The sequence below is a fragment of the Teleopsis dalmanni genome, chromosome 1 (genome assembly GCF_002237135.1).
Source record: "Teleopsis dalmanni isolate 2A chromosome 1, ASM223713v2, whole genome shotgun sequence".
In the NCBI taxonomy this organism is placed as follows: domain Eukaryota; kingdom Metazoa; phylum Arthropoda; class Insecta; order Diptera; family Diopsidae; genus Teleopsis; species Teleopsis dalmanni.
Window position 1 is genome coordinate 42723943 of NC_051846.1, and position 17886 is coordinate 42741828.

A 17886-nucleotide genomic window follows, 5' to 3' on the forward strand; every position below is an offset into this window, starting at 1 on the left:
TCTTGATGTCCCTGAGGATGTCATTCGTCCTAATATACCATGGAACTTTGAAAAGTCTTCTCAGAGCCTGGCTTTGTGCAATTTCTAGCTGGCGAATAGTAGTGTTTTAAGCTTTGCTAAACGCTACACAATCATATAGAAGTGACGGACGAATTATTTGGTTATATATCAGTTTCCTGTTCTTAGCATTGAGATTTTCATTTCTGATTAGCGGTTGGAGGTGTAAAGAATTTTGGCACAGCTAATTCTTTTCAGTTGAACATGTTTAAACCATGTGAATCGTTTGTCCAACATGATGCTGAGATATTTAACGCTATCCTCCCAGTTTATCTTGTTATGAGATTATTTTAAATATGTATAAAAATATAATCTAGTTAGCTAACAATAGTTTAAAGCCTATTACTTTTAATCTTAATTCTACAATTAGAACAATTTGATAAGCAGCTGGATATCATGTCTGTTGAAAATATAGACATTGAAAACTAAAAAACAAATTTATGAATAGTACATTGAAAGGTAATCATAAAGTACTTGTAAAAAAAATGTATGTATTACAATAATACAATATTACATGTTGTGAGCCACCCTATACTAACAATTAAATGAATTAATCAACCCAAGAAGTTTTATAGACCAGTTAAAATTTTAAATTATTACTAATCCTAATCTTGACTTATAGTCTTATGATGGTGCACAATAGCTCAAGCTGGTCGCAGTTTAAAAAAGCCTTAACCTATTCCATAAACTATTACCATTACCATGGTCATTAGATGGAGAGTCAAGTAGAGAAATTTAAAAAGCGACTATTTATCTCCAATAATCAAAAACATTTACAAAATTATAAAATCATATCTGCGATATAACAATAAATATAATGGGGTTTAGAATAAACTGCTCATTTCTGAAGTAGTATAATTAAAATGAACGGAAACTTCAGAGATCGTCAGTGAAATTAAACTTTTTGCGTGAGCTTCGATTTTATGGAAATTGACATTAGACGATACATAATAGCCTCTAGGGGAATGATACTGAAAAACGAACAATGTAAATTAATCGTTTTATTGAAATTATATATAAATGTTCTAGTTTCCTTTTATAAAACTGTATATCATATTCAGTTCAATAAAAACTATTTAAAGTATTAACTTTATTTTCTGTCTATAACAAAATATAAGAAGATAAAGTGTGGGGATTTTTCACCTCACTTATTTCAATATCTTTTATTCTCATGTTTAATAAGTAGTAATAGATCAAAAGTTATCAAATTAAGAAATCAGTGATTAGTTATTCTGCTGCAAATCTGTTTAGATTGGAGAACCTGCCGGGATTTTGATTGTTCAACCAAAAAAACATGATTGAATTATTTTCGAATAGAAAAATTTTAAATAAAATAAATTTTTTATATTTTTAATATTTTTACAGCCTGACAAGCATATTCATACGTCAGTAAATAGTATTGAGGGATTCTTTATTACAAGCCTGTGAGCTGTTTTGTTACTGTTGAATTATTCCAGATCAGGTATCCGGACTTTGTTCCTAGTAACCAATGCAATTATATTTTTTGTAACTTTATTATGACTTGGATATATGGTAGAAGTCTAAGATTGAGAAAACGTAAAATAAACTTATTTATCGAAATTTATTTACCTATATCATAGTATACTCTGTTTCCAAGTTTTGACAATATTCAATAATGGGATATTAAATTTTCAGAGTGTTTACTAAAATTATCTAAAATAATAATAATTCGGAACCATTTTAGAAAAATTTTCAAAATTGCGGTCATATTTCATCGTATTAAGAAGTGTAGTTGCTTTATAATTCTATTGAATTTAATATTTCTCAATTTATTGGATTTAATACCGCCCAAAATAATTATTCACGTACATCCTCGTCTATAATTGCCGGTTGGCAAGACCGAATTAATGGATGGCAACATTTAAACACAATTAACAGCTTTTTCCTCCGATACGTATACTTAACATTTGTCTGTGTGAACTTTGTTAAGGAGTGGCCATAATATTTACCAAAAGGCAAACACTGTTAATATTCTAATTTGTAAAATAAAAACAAAAATTAAACACTCGAATGACTTAAAATCATTAAAATTTTAAATACTCCACAAATGTAAATTAAGTTCTCTTAATAAACAAATGAGTCGAATAAGCTGCCGAGACCCCTCCCAATTTTCTGGTAGGCGTTCTAAATAGCAACTAATTATTTCCTTATTAACTTCTGACATGCAGGTAATAGCGGGTGTACGTGTATAGGAAAATGTGTATAGTATTTACTGTTAACAACTTTGTAGCATGCTTTTCGCTTATTATGCCTTGTTTTCGAACTCGGAACTAAACTCAGATAGTCGTTACGAGCGTTTTCGTGAACATTAACGAAATATGTTTTAAATTAATTGAACTTAATTAAAAAGTTTACGCTTTGGCATTAAATATTCAGAAGACTATATTTAAAACTGTTTGTTTTATCTTCAGCGGAATTTTAATTATAACTAAATAATTTATTTAAAAAAATATGTGATATTTCGCAAAAAAATATTTTAATTTATTTTGAAATTTTTATTTGTCCCTATTTAAAGTAAAATTTTTTGTTAGTGTAATAAAAGCACTAATCAATGCCCTCTTCAACTATAAGAAGTCAGTTACTAAAGTTACTAAAACTTTAAGTTAATGTGTATTCTTCAAAAAAATTTCTTAAGAAGTAAAATAGAGAACAAAATGAATGAAAAGTCTTCAACATCATTAATTAATTAAATTAATTAACTTAGACATTGAAAATATCTTTTGAAAGTGGGCTAAGTACAACTAATAGTACATATTTTTTTCGATACACATCAAATAAGAGAAAATAAATTGCCAGTGATTTTCTTTAAAGAAAATAAGAAAAATGTGTCGGCTAACTGCACTAAAAACACAGCATAAAAGTATCTTCAATATTTAAATAATTAATTTTATTAAAATAAGTCATATGTAGACATTTTAAGAGAAATCTATTTAAATAGCACAATCGTTTAGACAAATGATTTGATACCAGTTGTAAGTAACAAACAATTTTATATAGGACCTATCAATATTTTTATGCCAGATAAGGTTTCATTCATAATACAACTTAGGCCGTGTGCGAGTTCGAGTCAATTGATGGTAAATTGAGGGAAATAGTAAATTATGTCGGTATGGCACCGAATGTTGGTATGTACCAGTATTTCGAGTGGAGTAAATTGAATAAAAATTGGGTAAATTAGGTAATCCCATTGTAAAAATTTTATATGATGTTTTTAATAAATAAATAAATTTGAAAACTTTTAAACAAAAATAATAAATAAGCGCAATAAAAAAATTAATAAATATTTACATAAGTAGAGTGCAAAAAATCCCTAGAAAATTTCAATTTACTTCAACTCAATTTACTCGAACTCGCACACGGTCTTAAATAATGAATTAAGTAAAATTACACTATCAAAGATTAAGGTGTACAAATAGTTGGATTAAAACTAACCTGTAAAGGTGGTTAATGAAAATCTTTTAATTAGATAATTTTAAGAAGTTATAAACTATATCTATTTTTATATCAGAAATCTATTTCGCATTTATCTCAGTTCAGATATAATTAAACAATTTTGTTAGTAACTTTTTAAAAATTAATTTAATAATACCTAAATACTGAAATATTGTAACAAATATTTTTAAACATAAAATGTATCGATGACATTGCACCTGCTAGAACAACTGTGAAAGGTACTGAATTCGATAAGTAACTAACACCCTTATTCTTTTAAACAAGAAGATTTAAAAGAAAAGTCGGAAAAAATTATAACTTTAACATAAATTTGCTCATATAAAATTATTATTTTAAGTAATATATATAATAGATATCAAAAAAAAAATATTATAAAATCAACAGAGTAAGTTAAATTTTAGTGGCAACTGAACTTTTCTATATATTTTGTCACTATACATCCAGATACTATACATCCGGAAGATACTTCAGGCTCTTTGGTTTATAGGGTTCCATAATGGAGTATTGAATAGTAAGTGTTGTGTTAAGAAGTGCAACTTCTACAACTCTATATCTTGTAATTGAGTTAGCACTTGGCATTGTATAATTGAAGCCAGCATAATTATTTTTGACTAAACAAAAAATTATACTTGAGGTTAAGCACCAAATAAGATTTTATTACAAAATTTATTCAATTACTACACTGTACTAAGAACCTCTAAGAAATTCGGCGACCCTGTCTTTCAGTTAGGACTTGGTATGGAAAATTAACATTTTTGATTATACTGTGAATGGTTAAGCTTCATGGATAATGGTTAAGATCTCATTAGAAAGGTTTTTCAAGTCTTCTGCTCTACTGAGATGTAATGATGACACTAAGATTTACTAAAATCTATAATGAACTCATTGGATGAAAATTTAGTTTAGATGTGGCATAGTACATTTAAGAATACATTAAGGTTTGAACTATACTTTATATATGTCTTGAAGCTTCAAGTAAGTTTCGACTGAAAATATTGTTAAAACTCTACGTTTCATTGTATTAAAATCATGAAAATGAGCTGGGGTATATAAATCGACGGCCTGACTGTCAAGATGAGACGTAGTAAATAGCAATTGAGACTATAATGAAGGGTCCTAATTATATTTGTAGTGATTTATGATGTGAAGTCCCTAACAAGTCTCGATTTATAAAGATTGGCGAAGCTCTTTATTTCACTATGACTTATTGAGGACAATAACTATGATCTGTAGGAAGTATTCAATTTTTTCGAAAATTGGGACTGTTTTTTAATCGTTTTTATTTTAATGTTTCGTTTAAGATTCATCCTAATATATAACATTTAATAAAAATGCATTTTATTAAAAATTTAATATTTGTTTTATTTTCTTGTGGTTAATTGTGTTGCTTATTTTGCTGTCTTGTTTCTAATAGATAATAAAGAATTTGACCTGCCACATTTATATATGTTGTGGCCATAGTCCATAGTAGTCAATTTAGCTTAACATTTCCAACTAAACCAAAAGCTTTTAAGTGCTGCATTGAGATATACAATTTATCTGAATAAAGTTTCCTACGTTTAACATATTTGATATATCAACTTAACACTCTTATGAATTGTACATAATAAAAAGCAATAATATGCAAAACAACAAAGAGAATAACTTTAGGAGTAATTCATGCATAAGGCAAGTTTTAGTGGCGTATAAATATAGTACATTAAAATTTTCCTGTTCGTTAAATTACATATTCTCTCTACTAAGTACGGACATAACAGTCAACTCATATTAAATATGGTTTTTCTTTTAAGAAAATAAACACATTTATTCCAGATAATAAAACTTAACTTTGCCAAAAGAAGCAAACATAACACACAAATGTATCTTGGACCAGAAAAAGGAAAATACAAATGTAAAAGTAAAAAAAGATGAAACCAAAAAAATATGTAAAGCAAAATGTTGAGATACTGAAATACACACGCATAGGAAAACTAAATGGCAAGTGAATTCGCAACAGAGACATAAGCAACGAATAGGGATTTCTACTGTATTTTCCAGATGGATTGGAAGGCTGCAAAGCATAAAATCATAGACAGCTTTTGTATTTAAATAAAATATATACTCCAACACTACAGCACTGTTCTATTTATGCACATGAATACGCAATGAAATAATAAACCAAAAATATGCGAAACAAGATTCTTCTAATTTGAAGAAATATATAAAAATTGTATGGAAAAGGGAAAAAAGGATTTTTTTTTATAAATGAAATAAAAGAAAATCTTTTAAAAAATATGTTAACACACGACAAAGACTATCGCAATATACTAGAAATTATTTGATATTTTATCTGATATATTCAAGTTGTAGGATTGTGCGATTGTGTGCACAACTCCATAATAAATTGAATGACAATTCAGTACCAGCATACCCGTACTATCATCATCAGCAACATTACCGACATATGAGAAGAAAAAAGCTCAGAAAGAAACTCAAAAAACAAAAATAGAAAAACCAAAAATATATCATAAAGACAATAAAAGGCGAGGAGCACTAGAGAAAAAAGTGCTAAAAATCCCTAACACTTGAGTGAAGTCATGAGTGCTTCATATCTTTGGAGTTAACGCATATATTCCAGTTGCCTGGCCAAACCGCTTGCATGTATATGACAGGATATGCGACCACTTTGCGAAATAGCACAAACAGTCATTCATATGTGTTCATATCTCAACACACAGAAACATACCACTCACTCTTCAATGTATGCTCAGCTACCAGCATAACTGACTTCACAATATATATTTCAACCGATTCGGTCTAGGATATCAAATTGGATTTACGCTTATCTGTATGTCGTCAGTTTTATACTGTTTCTGCTGCTTTAGTCTTGTATCTCTGCTAACATCAGTGTCGTCGTAGCGTCGTCAACGTCCTGCTTAAAGGACACTTACTATATTTATTTAATATTTTTTTACTTATAATTTTATATACAGTTACATTTTTTTGAGGTTTGTTACACACTTTTCCACAATATGTGTAAGTTTGCGGGTGAGTGTGTGAAACCGGATACCCTATGAGTGCCATAAATCTATTATTCAATGATTTGTTATTCAATATTTTGCAAAGAGATAACCTTCAAGTTATAAACATTTGCAGTGATAATATGTGCTTTGGTTTTGGTTCGGTTCGTTGCCTGCTTTCTTACTTATTTCAGATGATGATACATTATACGCCATTGTATAGCTATATTTTCGTTATAAATTCTTCTGATTTTTACTTTGAATTAAGTTAAGAAGGAAGCTACACATATTTTACGAAAAATTTTAAAGATTAAATGGCATAAATGATTAAATGCTTACTTTAAAGTACATCAAGTGCTATTAAACTCAAAGTTAAATTACAAAAGTACATAAAATATAAATTTACGTTTGTAGTCGTCATTAACTTTTGGATCCATAATCATAAATATTTTATGACAGTGGATGTAGCTTCAAGTAAAATTTAATAAGTAGTTTAAAATGGTCAACAAGTTGAAATATATACTTAAATGAATAAAATAAATACAAAATATAGTACATATAAATGTCATGTACAAAGAAAGGATATGAAATAATTTACAAGTAATAATAACTTTTCAACAATTTATTACCAGAATATGTTTTACACATTTGATGCATTTAAAACAAATGAATATTAAATTTTCAACACTTTTCTTCACTCCAAAGTAATCGTTTGGAAGCAGATCGAAAATTACAAGAGCACGTCTTGAAATGTCAACATGAAAGAGACCCTCCTTGAAGTAATCTGAAAGCGGTTCCGTTGGAAAATGATTCGCCTAAGAGCGAATGTTTTGTATACTACATATTAATGTTAGAAAGTCGGGCACACCATTCCTACGACAGTTGGTCATAAAGCAGTTGGTACATAAAGCATCTTCTCACCATTAAAAAAAAAAAAAAATTGTTCAAAAAGTTTATCGTCTACCGAAAAGCTTATAGCTTATTTATATAATATATATAATTATTATCCCTAGATTTATTAACTCATCTAAAGCAGTTTCAAGCAGAATACTTGCACTGTGCATATGGGATATTGGAATTCTCACTGGGCAGAGTGACAGAACAGTTTAATTTGAGGTACCTTCACAGCAAAATTAATCGGTCTAAAATAGATTATTTATTTCTTTTCTATAAAGTATATGTCGTAATGTCTGAATATATTTCTTGTTAATATCCAAAACTGATCAGTAGCAGATTTGTATAACTTTAGATCGACTCGTCACATCAAAGAACGTTTGAAATGAAACAAACGCTTCGAAACGCTTACGTTTATTAAAAGCAGAATTATCGGGTTATCAAAGTAAGCCAATCAATTCATTCATGAAGCCAAATGTCTTGTACCAAATCTTTTTCGCCGAGATTAAGTTCTACGGATTCCAGATTCAGCCCTACAATAATTTTATTTGTTAAAACAGTGGAAGGCTGAGACGAATATGGTAGGATCGACAATGTTTAATCGTTCAAAAAATTGAGTTGATGATTGAAATAAAAAATTCGATCCCACCGTCAAAGATCGCTATGTGATGTTGATTTCGTGGCCGTGAAAAAAAATGTATTCGTGACAGAAATATTGATTTCTACCTTATCTCCAAGGATTGAACGTCTCAGCTTTCCAAAGAATTTTTATATTACAGCTACAGAGAAACACGTGGTTGTACAAATTGTAATCTTAATCTTTTCGCAGCGTTTCTTTTTGTTCATAAGTGATGCAATTGTAACCGATTACACAGAGGTACAGTTTTGCTCAAATATTTGTATATAATGTGTATAAATTAGATCGTCGGCTTCAAAGCGGGGTTTAGTCAAAAATCGACAAAGAAGGGTTTAGCTTTCTCTTTTTCAGATGCGAAAGAAGTTTGTTAGTAGAATACTTTTCAACTGGTAAAACAATAAACTAAGATTATTATACCAATTCATTAGTCCTCAAGAATACAAGAACTTAAGAAAAAAGACTGGTTGAAGTAGTTAAAAATATTTTAGATTAAAATAATATATTCGCTGACATAGCATAAAAATCTATTGATAATCTTAATCACTAAATTTGAGTACTGATTTTTGTAACAAGCAGTCTATTTCTTAGATTTTGCTTTCGCTGACTTCTGACTTTTTCCGCACCTAAAAAAGAAATCTGATATGGAAAATGATTTTTATCAAAGAAAGCTGAGTTGAATATCACGAATAAAAATAATATTTTTGGACTAAAATCAATATTTTCTATTGAATAACCTAGATTTTCGACTCTACGCATTTTTTTATTCATTTCAGTATAATGAGTTATAAATATTAAAAATTATAAAAATTATAATTATTAAAAATTATAAGTTATAATTATTCTTCATATTATAAATATTATAAGCAATTCTAAGTTCATTTGAAATTTTTTTCTGGTACTTAAATCTAGAAGTCTAGAGTGTCTATTAAAGTTCTCTGCGTACATAATATTTTAACTTAAACTATTCTCATATTAGATGAATTCTACTAAATTTTTGTTCGTATATTATAAAATACATCACGAAATTTATTTTCATAAGAATAAAATATATTTCACAAACTTTTCCAAATAATATTTCCTTTACTGCTTACAACTTTTTCTTTACTATTTAATACGTTCAAAGTCATATAATCGAAAAGTAAATGCGAGTATAAATGCGATATAGATTAAGTATTCATTATTCAATTTCCATGGCTTAGTAGTGCATAAATTTATGTCGAAATATGAAGTATAGCAAAAGTTTTGTACTACGAGTTTCTTATAACAAAGTCAAAACATAAATTCACGAACGGAATTGCTTATGAATCAATAGCGTATATCCTTAATAATATGTATAATATATGATATGTGTATTTAACAGATACTTTAAGCAGTTTAGTGTATAACTGTAGTGGATATACAAATATACATATACATATACAAGTGTAAACATATAATGCAAGTTATAATAACATTTACCTCAATACGATTATCATCTAATTCCAATTCGGCTAAACTCCATAATTCAGCAAATACAGTGTCGCCGATGAAATTCAAATTATTATGTGTCAACTTGAGCACATTCAAATTGCCCAAACCCTTGAAAATTTCACTTGTCAACACTGAGATCTGATTATGTGCCAAATTTAAATGCACCAATCGTGCCATTTCCGCAAAAAGTCCTTCATGCAAACTTGAAATGTTATTATTATTAAGAAACAAACGTTCACACAGTGGTAAATTACGGAAAGCATAACGATCGATTTCATAAATTTGATTATGTTCCAAATTGAGTTCTTGTAGACGTATGTGATTGGCAAATGCATCATGGTCCAATGCGACTATATGATTATTCGGTAATATAATGCGTTCCAAGTATTGTAAATTTGCAAGGGCATAGCTTTTAATAACTTCAACTTGTGCATATTCAATGGTGATACCAGTCAAATTTTTTAATGGTTCTAAAATTGCTGTTGGTATATAATCTAGGCGACCATGATTTTGTATAACAAATTTGAGATCTCTTAAATGTTTCTGCTGCTCAAAGCGTGTCCAGGTGGTGTCATTCTGTAGTAGAGCATCTGAGAAAACCCAACATTCTGCTTTCAACACAGGCACATAATTCTCATCCGGTGTACAATAGCACATAAGCTTCATATCACGACGGCGCGTACAGAAACCAGTAGTGTCCTTTGGTACATTAGCTGTGGCACTTACATATGAACTACTATAATGTCCTGATGAAGCAGATGTTGATGAGTAAACACGGTCAGGACGATTTCGGCGACTTTCTTTATCACGCGAACGCGATTCAATCGTTGATATTAATGCACAACAACAGGTCAATAGCAGCAATATCGCCAGGGGGTGGCGATTATGTGGCAGCATTTTGTTGTATTCGTTGGGTTTTATGACAATAAATTGTTTAAATTTATGCAGCAATTAATTTGTTTTTATCTGAAATAAAGAAAAGAAAATAAAAATTATGCAATTGTTTGTTGAAATTATTTTTATAAGTGAAAATTACGTTAAGAACATCTGGTATAGTCTATATTTTATTGCGCTTATGGTAAAAATCATATAAAAATCTTATTATTGCTTTTTGTATTTTGCTTCATATTTTATGTTTATTCCTATGCTCTTCTTTTATTTCGTTTTTGTTTTTATTTTTTAATTTTGCTACCCATGATACCATGAAATTCACTTATTTGCAACATCATTTTTGTTTATACTTCCCGACTACCAACAGTGCATTTGGCGTTGCCACGTATCACTGAAATAATACATTTTCTGGCTTTTGTTCTTGTTGTTGCCATTTTAAATGTTTTAAATTGTTTCTGTTGCATAGATTTATGGCCATAATAAATTGTGTTCTGAAGCGCGCTACGCTCAAGTGTTCCCACATACCCAGTCAACCTCCAAAATTTGTACTTTATGCGGGGAAGAAACTGTTGATTGGGGTATCTTTCGTGAAAGTCAAGTGCTCAAAATCTTTTTAATGCCATTCTTCAGTAGAATTTTTTTTTTTGTTTTTAACTATTACACTAAGTGTCATTTTGTTAAGTACTCTTCAGTTTAATAATTTCGTTATAATGAAATATCTGTGGGACGATAATATTTGGGTCGAAATTGTATGCGTATTTATATATATGAAACTGCGATAGATTAAATGTAGTTAGATAGATTTTTCGTGGATGTATACTTTATAATTTAGCACAGGTTACAAAAATCTATTGGTAGTAATATAGTAATAACTTAATAATCATTTCAAAATTGAATATAAATAGAACTTTTGTAAATAAAAATGAAACGAAGATAAATTGCAAAAGAGAATATTTGAAGAAATAATTTTTGCAGATAAATCTAACAAGTTCAGTATTATCAAGAGATATGATACAAACTTTATATCATGCCAAATAATAATAGATCATACTTTAATATTTTGAAAATATAATATTTTATTATTTAAACCAATAATATGTGTATTGCAATTGAAATTCTATTAAAATTCAAACAATTTTTGCAATTCTTGAAATTTTTCGCAGATTAAACTTCGTTTATTTAAATTCTATAAAATTTTCATTTGAATCTGTGCATAATCAAAGTTAATTTTCTAACTACACGAACCTTGCTGACTTTTCACAAATAGAATTTTCCGAAGAAAATATTTTCACAAGCACAATTTCACTTTTGTATCTCTAACAGAGCTGAAACCATATTTTTCTTCAAAATGGTTGAGTGAATCTTAAAGCTAAAATACTCATACAAAACGTTGGAAAACTTGCAAAAAAAAAAAAAAAAAAATAAATGAAAGAAAACAAAAATTAATATCAGTAGGAAGAAAGGAAAACTACAGAAAAAGATAATAAATTTTTAAGTAGGGCACACTGGCTCATAGCAATAATAACTTTGCTTTTTTCAATTTTCTTTCAATATATGAGTATAAAATAACGATGTCTATATATAAAGAAACGATATGCGCATATACTAAATACAAACATATCCATAAATATATATACATATATATGAACTCAATTTTTTCTTTAAAATAATGTTCGTTCATATGAATTTGAACAATAATTGTATGATATTTTATACTGATTTCTTCACAATTCATAACTGAGAAATTATAGACATCTATAAATATCTTGAATATATAGTAGATATATGGTATACGGCTTATTTTTAAATCACATTGTGAAAATAAAATTATTTTTGATTGGTTGTGTGAACATGTAATAGTTATTTAATTTAATAATTCTTTACCTTTCAATGAATGTTATTATTTCTATAGTAATCAATAATATTCAGTAAACAAATAGTTCCAATTTAATTAAACTAGGTACATTTAAAGTTGGCCTTTTTAAGTGCAATATTAACAATATCAACGCTGGGGTGTAATAGGTGTTACAACCAGGTAAAGTCAATATCATCCTCTCATGTTACAGAGTGAATTAGCTTCCAAACTAATCTCGAAAATTCGATGGGCATTATGGCATTTAAAAACTATTCTTGGTTAGTACAAATAGTTTTCGTACCAACGTACGAATCAGATGTCAGGTGTTTTGATTGTCTGTGTGTTGAATACATCTATATCTTAAATTAATTTTTCTGTAAATATGAACTTAGATTATCGATTACCATGGTAATCGGTTTACCGGTCAGATATCCTAACCTGCTTCATTACTGTCATCACATTAAAGTAATATACCACATAGTAATTGTTAAGACCTAAGTTATAAAACAGCAATGTAAAAACCTTGATGAGCTAACCACTAGACAGAAATTTGAATAGCAAGTAATATACCTATGTATATTTAATTTTGTCCAAGTTATGCCAGCAAAGTATATAGCGCACAGTAGAGAGTTTACAGTAACAGTGTTTAGAAGTCCAATTTTCAAACTATACCACCAATATTGATCACAGCACACACCCCGGTAATATATATGGGAAAGTGAATACAAAAAATAAATTATTAATATTCTGAAGTGTGCTCTGTGCGAAACTGGGATAAGATGAAAAAGAAGATGATGAACAGATTGCAATTAGTATTAGCAATGGATTGAAAATTTAAACTATTGTAAAGTGGCACGGGACTTCTTATGCCAACAATTGTAATATAATATGTAATAATAAAATGTAATAAAACATGATAATAAATATAAGAAAACATATCAATTTAGCACTGTTATCTGAACAGTACGCAAAGATCACAGAGCATAGCTGGGTTAAATGTCTTTTATTCCATATGACTTGAGCGACATGTAGTCAACCAATTTATACTATTAGTACTATAAGTAAATATATATGAATGCATATATTGTAGATAATATATATAGATAATATATATATAATCGATATATCTCTCTCAGAAATATATATATATGAATATATAAAATCGATACATGTATCTCAGAAACTTAGAGATTAGTGTGTACTATTATATATGGTATATAGTATAGTATTATGTATTGGTATAAGCTACATGAGTTTATAAGAACATTGTTCGCTACTCGACTTTTGAGAACTTCTTCATTAAGTCTAGGTTCTTTGTAGGATCTTTTCATATTAAATGGGTAAAACTTTTAATTAAAAATAATTGATTGATTTTTGTTAGTAGTTATAAGTAATGTTATGTAGAGAAGTTTGAAAAAGTTTAGTCATTTTTGTTTAGTAATAAAATTATATTATTTTTAACTCAAAAACTTTTCTTCAGTTAATAGAAAGTATTATCATTCCTATGCACTGTTTTGATAATATATAAAATTTTAAAATTCAGATATGCAATAAACGAATTCTTATGATAAATTTACACATCTCAGTCATATGTAGATATACATATATATAAGAAAATTGCAACATTGTTAAATATTGTATCTCAGCTTCATCATTTCTTATTCATATAAAATTGACACGGTTTTGTTTTCATCATAAACGGAGTTACTTGACATACTTTAAATATTCTTAAAAGCATACTTCTCCATCTTTTCACATATGTATTCAATATGTATTTAATAAAATATTTATAACTTCTATTTTTATTTAGCATATAATTCATCTTTTCTTGTGTTTTGGTTTGCTCTGCTGTGTGGGAAACTGTTGAAAAGTTACTTTATTTATTATACTTCATAACGGAGCAAATCTGCATGGAAATTGTTTTCAATTTTTGTCATTTGACAAATGGTGACACTTCCGCTGTGACAAAAATTAAACTGTAGAGGTATGAGCAGAGAAGATTCGCATGTATGTGACAACGTATAAGAGGTTTTGTCAACAACAATGTCAGTAACAAACACACTAGAGGCAGCAGCAATGGCAACAACTACAGCAGCAATAACAATACGGAAAAACACTTAAACTTGCAGAGCCACTGTTACTGACAACAAATTTTGTAGTGATAACAGCAACAATCCGGATAAAGATAAAGATACTGGCAATATTGTTGACTACGTCTGCGATGCGGATGAAGATGATGATGATGATGATGATGATGATGCTGATGCTGATGATGCTGATGACTAGTTGAATATGCCTGGTAACTTCTTTACACTCAACGTATACTCGTATCTGCATGTTGTGAAAGTATAACTGAGTTGGTTAACGAAAAAGTATCATCATCAATCATGCCATGATAATTTATGATATTGTTCAAGTGTATAAGCGAAATGATAATAAAGCAAAACGATATGAAAATTATTTGTTTGCATACACTTCCATTGTAGCCCAGCTTAAGTTTTATGCTGGCAATTTGTAATAAGTTTATTATTAGATCGATTTAAAATTCAAATTTTTCACATGAAAGTGTCAACAGGCACATTATCAAAAATGTAAGATTGCAATTTATGCCATATATTTCAAAATTCTCATTTTAACATCTTTGAACAAATACTCAATTTATATTTTTCTTTCAACCTTCTCTAAAATATATAGCCAGCATATTCGTATATATGAGTACTCATATATATTATGTACATACTGGAATATATTTATATTTATAAACGGTGTTTTTTTATTCTCATAAATTTTAACAAGTTCTGTAGCGTAACATTGTCTACATTTTTTACTTGTGCCAATATAGATGATAACAAAGTAAGCCTTATCCAGCATACCTTCATCGGTTTTCATTTATTTTTATCCGCATTGTTCTCTTAGCTGTCAAGGAATAAACGCAATAGATTGAAATAAAAGGAGTAAAATTATATGCCTTCATACTGAGTCCATGCCATATTGTTGACACTTCTTTTGCATGGTAATAAAGTTATACCTTCAAATATTTTTGCATAACTTTGAAGTGCTTTTCAGTTGAGTTGGTAGCAATTTCTCGGAAATTGGCAACACCTGATTACTTTCTTGCCAGATATTTTAAAATTCTTCCTTTTGTTTTTGTTAAATTTTGTGTCGGTTTTATATTTGGCTCTTGTTAACTTTACTCCTTTGTTGGCATTAAAATAAGTACGACTTCTTTCAATTTATCATATTTATATTCAAATTTTATTTTTTATTTTATATTACGTTTCACATTTTATCACAAGGAATTTCGCTCTTGTGTTTATGTAAAATATTTCCCGTAAATATTTTACTCTTTAATATAAATTCTGTCACTGACACCTCCTCTGATATATGTCACATAATTTTATATAACAAAGGGACATTAAAACGAAGTCTTTGTATAAAATTATCGTTAAAACAGGTGTAATAAAAACTGTTCTCTTTTTAATTACAGCATAAATTATTACTTAACAGTAATAAATTAAAAAAGTAACAGTACATTAAAGTGTGCTGTAAGATATATTATTTTATATAATATGTATATTTAACCATGTAAAATCATATAATGAAAAAAATTTAAATTTTCTTAGAAATGAATATAAGGAATGTTTTATTATACTTTCTTAATTTTTACGTTTTACTTATGGTTATAAAGAAGCATATTTTTACATTTATAATAATAATAAAATCAATATAAAAATAATATTTTATATATAAATATAAAAATAATATTTTCATAATATTTATTATTATTAATAATATTAATAAAAATTAATAAAAATAATATTATGTTGTTGTATTTCACTACTGTTCGAAAAAACCTCTTTATGAAATATAACAAATTTGCTATTAAAAATAATAGTCGCTTCGTCTGGAAAACTCGACGTTAAATTTCAACTTATATTCACAAAATATTGGTCTCGTCCGTGCGACTAGTGGAGTAACATTAGCATGACTTTCTCAGCATTACGTTCCTATATTAGGTTCTATACATAAGATATAACAAATCATACAACAAATAATGCCTCTACGAACAGAATAGTATTGAAATTTAACAATTGAATATAAAATTATAATTAAATAATTAATTCAATTATTCTATAGTTGGTTTATGATTTCGTTCTAATATAAACACAGCAAGTAAAATTGTTAATAAAAACTTTCATAGTAATAGTAACAAAACTCCAGAAAAATATGCGAATAAAAAAGTCAAGTACGGCTTTGGATCAGTTGGTTAAGTAGCGCTGATTCTGAGCTTCACATTTGGCAGGACCCGAGTTCGATTCCTGGTACTTGCAGTCTCAAAAATAATTATTTACAAATAATTAAATACAAGAATTATTTCCAAGACCACTGATGTTGGGTATTTGGCAATACTCGAAACAGCTGTATGGTCAGCCAAAAATTCAATTAATTAAAGTAATATAAAAAAAAAATAAAATTTTTGTTGTTGTATTTCACTACTATTCGAAAAAAACCTCTTTAAAAATAATATTTATAATAATAAAAATTATTACACATCTTCTAATGCAGTTTTATATAATCGATTTTCATTTATCCCACTATTCATAAGATATCGTAATTCAATTCTTAAAGATTTTTTTACTACAGTTTAATCATTTTGTATTTAAAAAGCATTCGTAACCAGATTTATTTAAGTCAAATATATCATAAACCTCTCAAGTCCTTTTAATATTTATTTAAACTCATTAAGCCATATTTGCCCAAGGATATTTTTTGGAATTTTTGATCAAAATGTTTTAATTAGTAAGGAAGTGGGGGGTGTGGAGTGAAGTCATAAATATTTTTGTGAAGCTAAAGCTTCATATATTCAAAGTAATGATATATACAATATATAACATAACAAAAAATCCAAGAAAAGTGATAAAATTTGCTGTTTGATTAATCGAACGTTGGGCGGATATGGGTTAAAGCCCTTTAAATCCAGTTCAGTATTGCAGATACTAATGACTGCTTTCTTAAACCAGAAATTCTGCAGAACTTATCAAGTTATAATTTTCTAATATTTTTTATTGTTATACTATATCAATAGAGTTTTCTAATATTTTTTATTTTTATACTATATCAATGTTTAAGTACCACTTCATCCTATCACTTGTTTTGAAAATATCAAAAGTAGTTTCAAAAGTTCCGTATTTATGATCGTCATGGTAATAAATTTCGATATCTCTATAAAGACTTACATGAAGAAAGCCCAAAAGATACGGATTTTTATTAACAAACTATTAACATTTTCAATGTTAATTTTTTTTTGTCGAATGTGAAGCGGCGTTTTATGATGTAAAGAAACTATTAGAGGAGTTCGAACAGTAATGAAGAAAACAACAAAAATTTGTTGAAAACAACAACAAAAATTTTAGTTAATTTATTGAAATTTGGCTGACCATACAACGCTATGTCGAGTATTGTCAGCTACTCTTCGTCAGTGATCTTAGAAAATAATCGAATCGAATCCATATATAATTTGTTGGACTGCAAGTGTCAGGAATAGAACTCATGCCATTCATATTAGATACGGTGACATTTTCATTAATCCGATAAATTTTTAATTAGTT

General features: G+C 28.1%; 1 protein-coding gene across 1 annotated transcript in view; it reads right to left on the reverse strand.

Moving 5' to 3' along the window:
* The window catches only part of LOC119680243 (connectin), a 13210-nt gene extending 2749 nt beyond the window's left edge, over positions 1–10461 (reverse strand). The window contains exon 1 of the mRNA XM_038092964.1: positions 9520–10461. Within this exon, the coding sequence (XP_037948892.1) occupies positions 9520–10428 (909 nt within the window). The 5' untranslated portion in view covers positions 10429–10461. The remainder of the gene's footprint in view (positions 1–9519) is intronic.
* Between the last annotated feature and the right edge of the window lie 7425 nt (positions 10462–17886).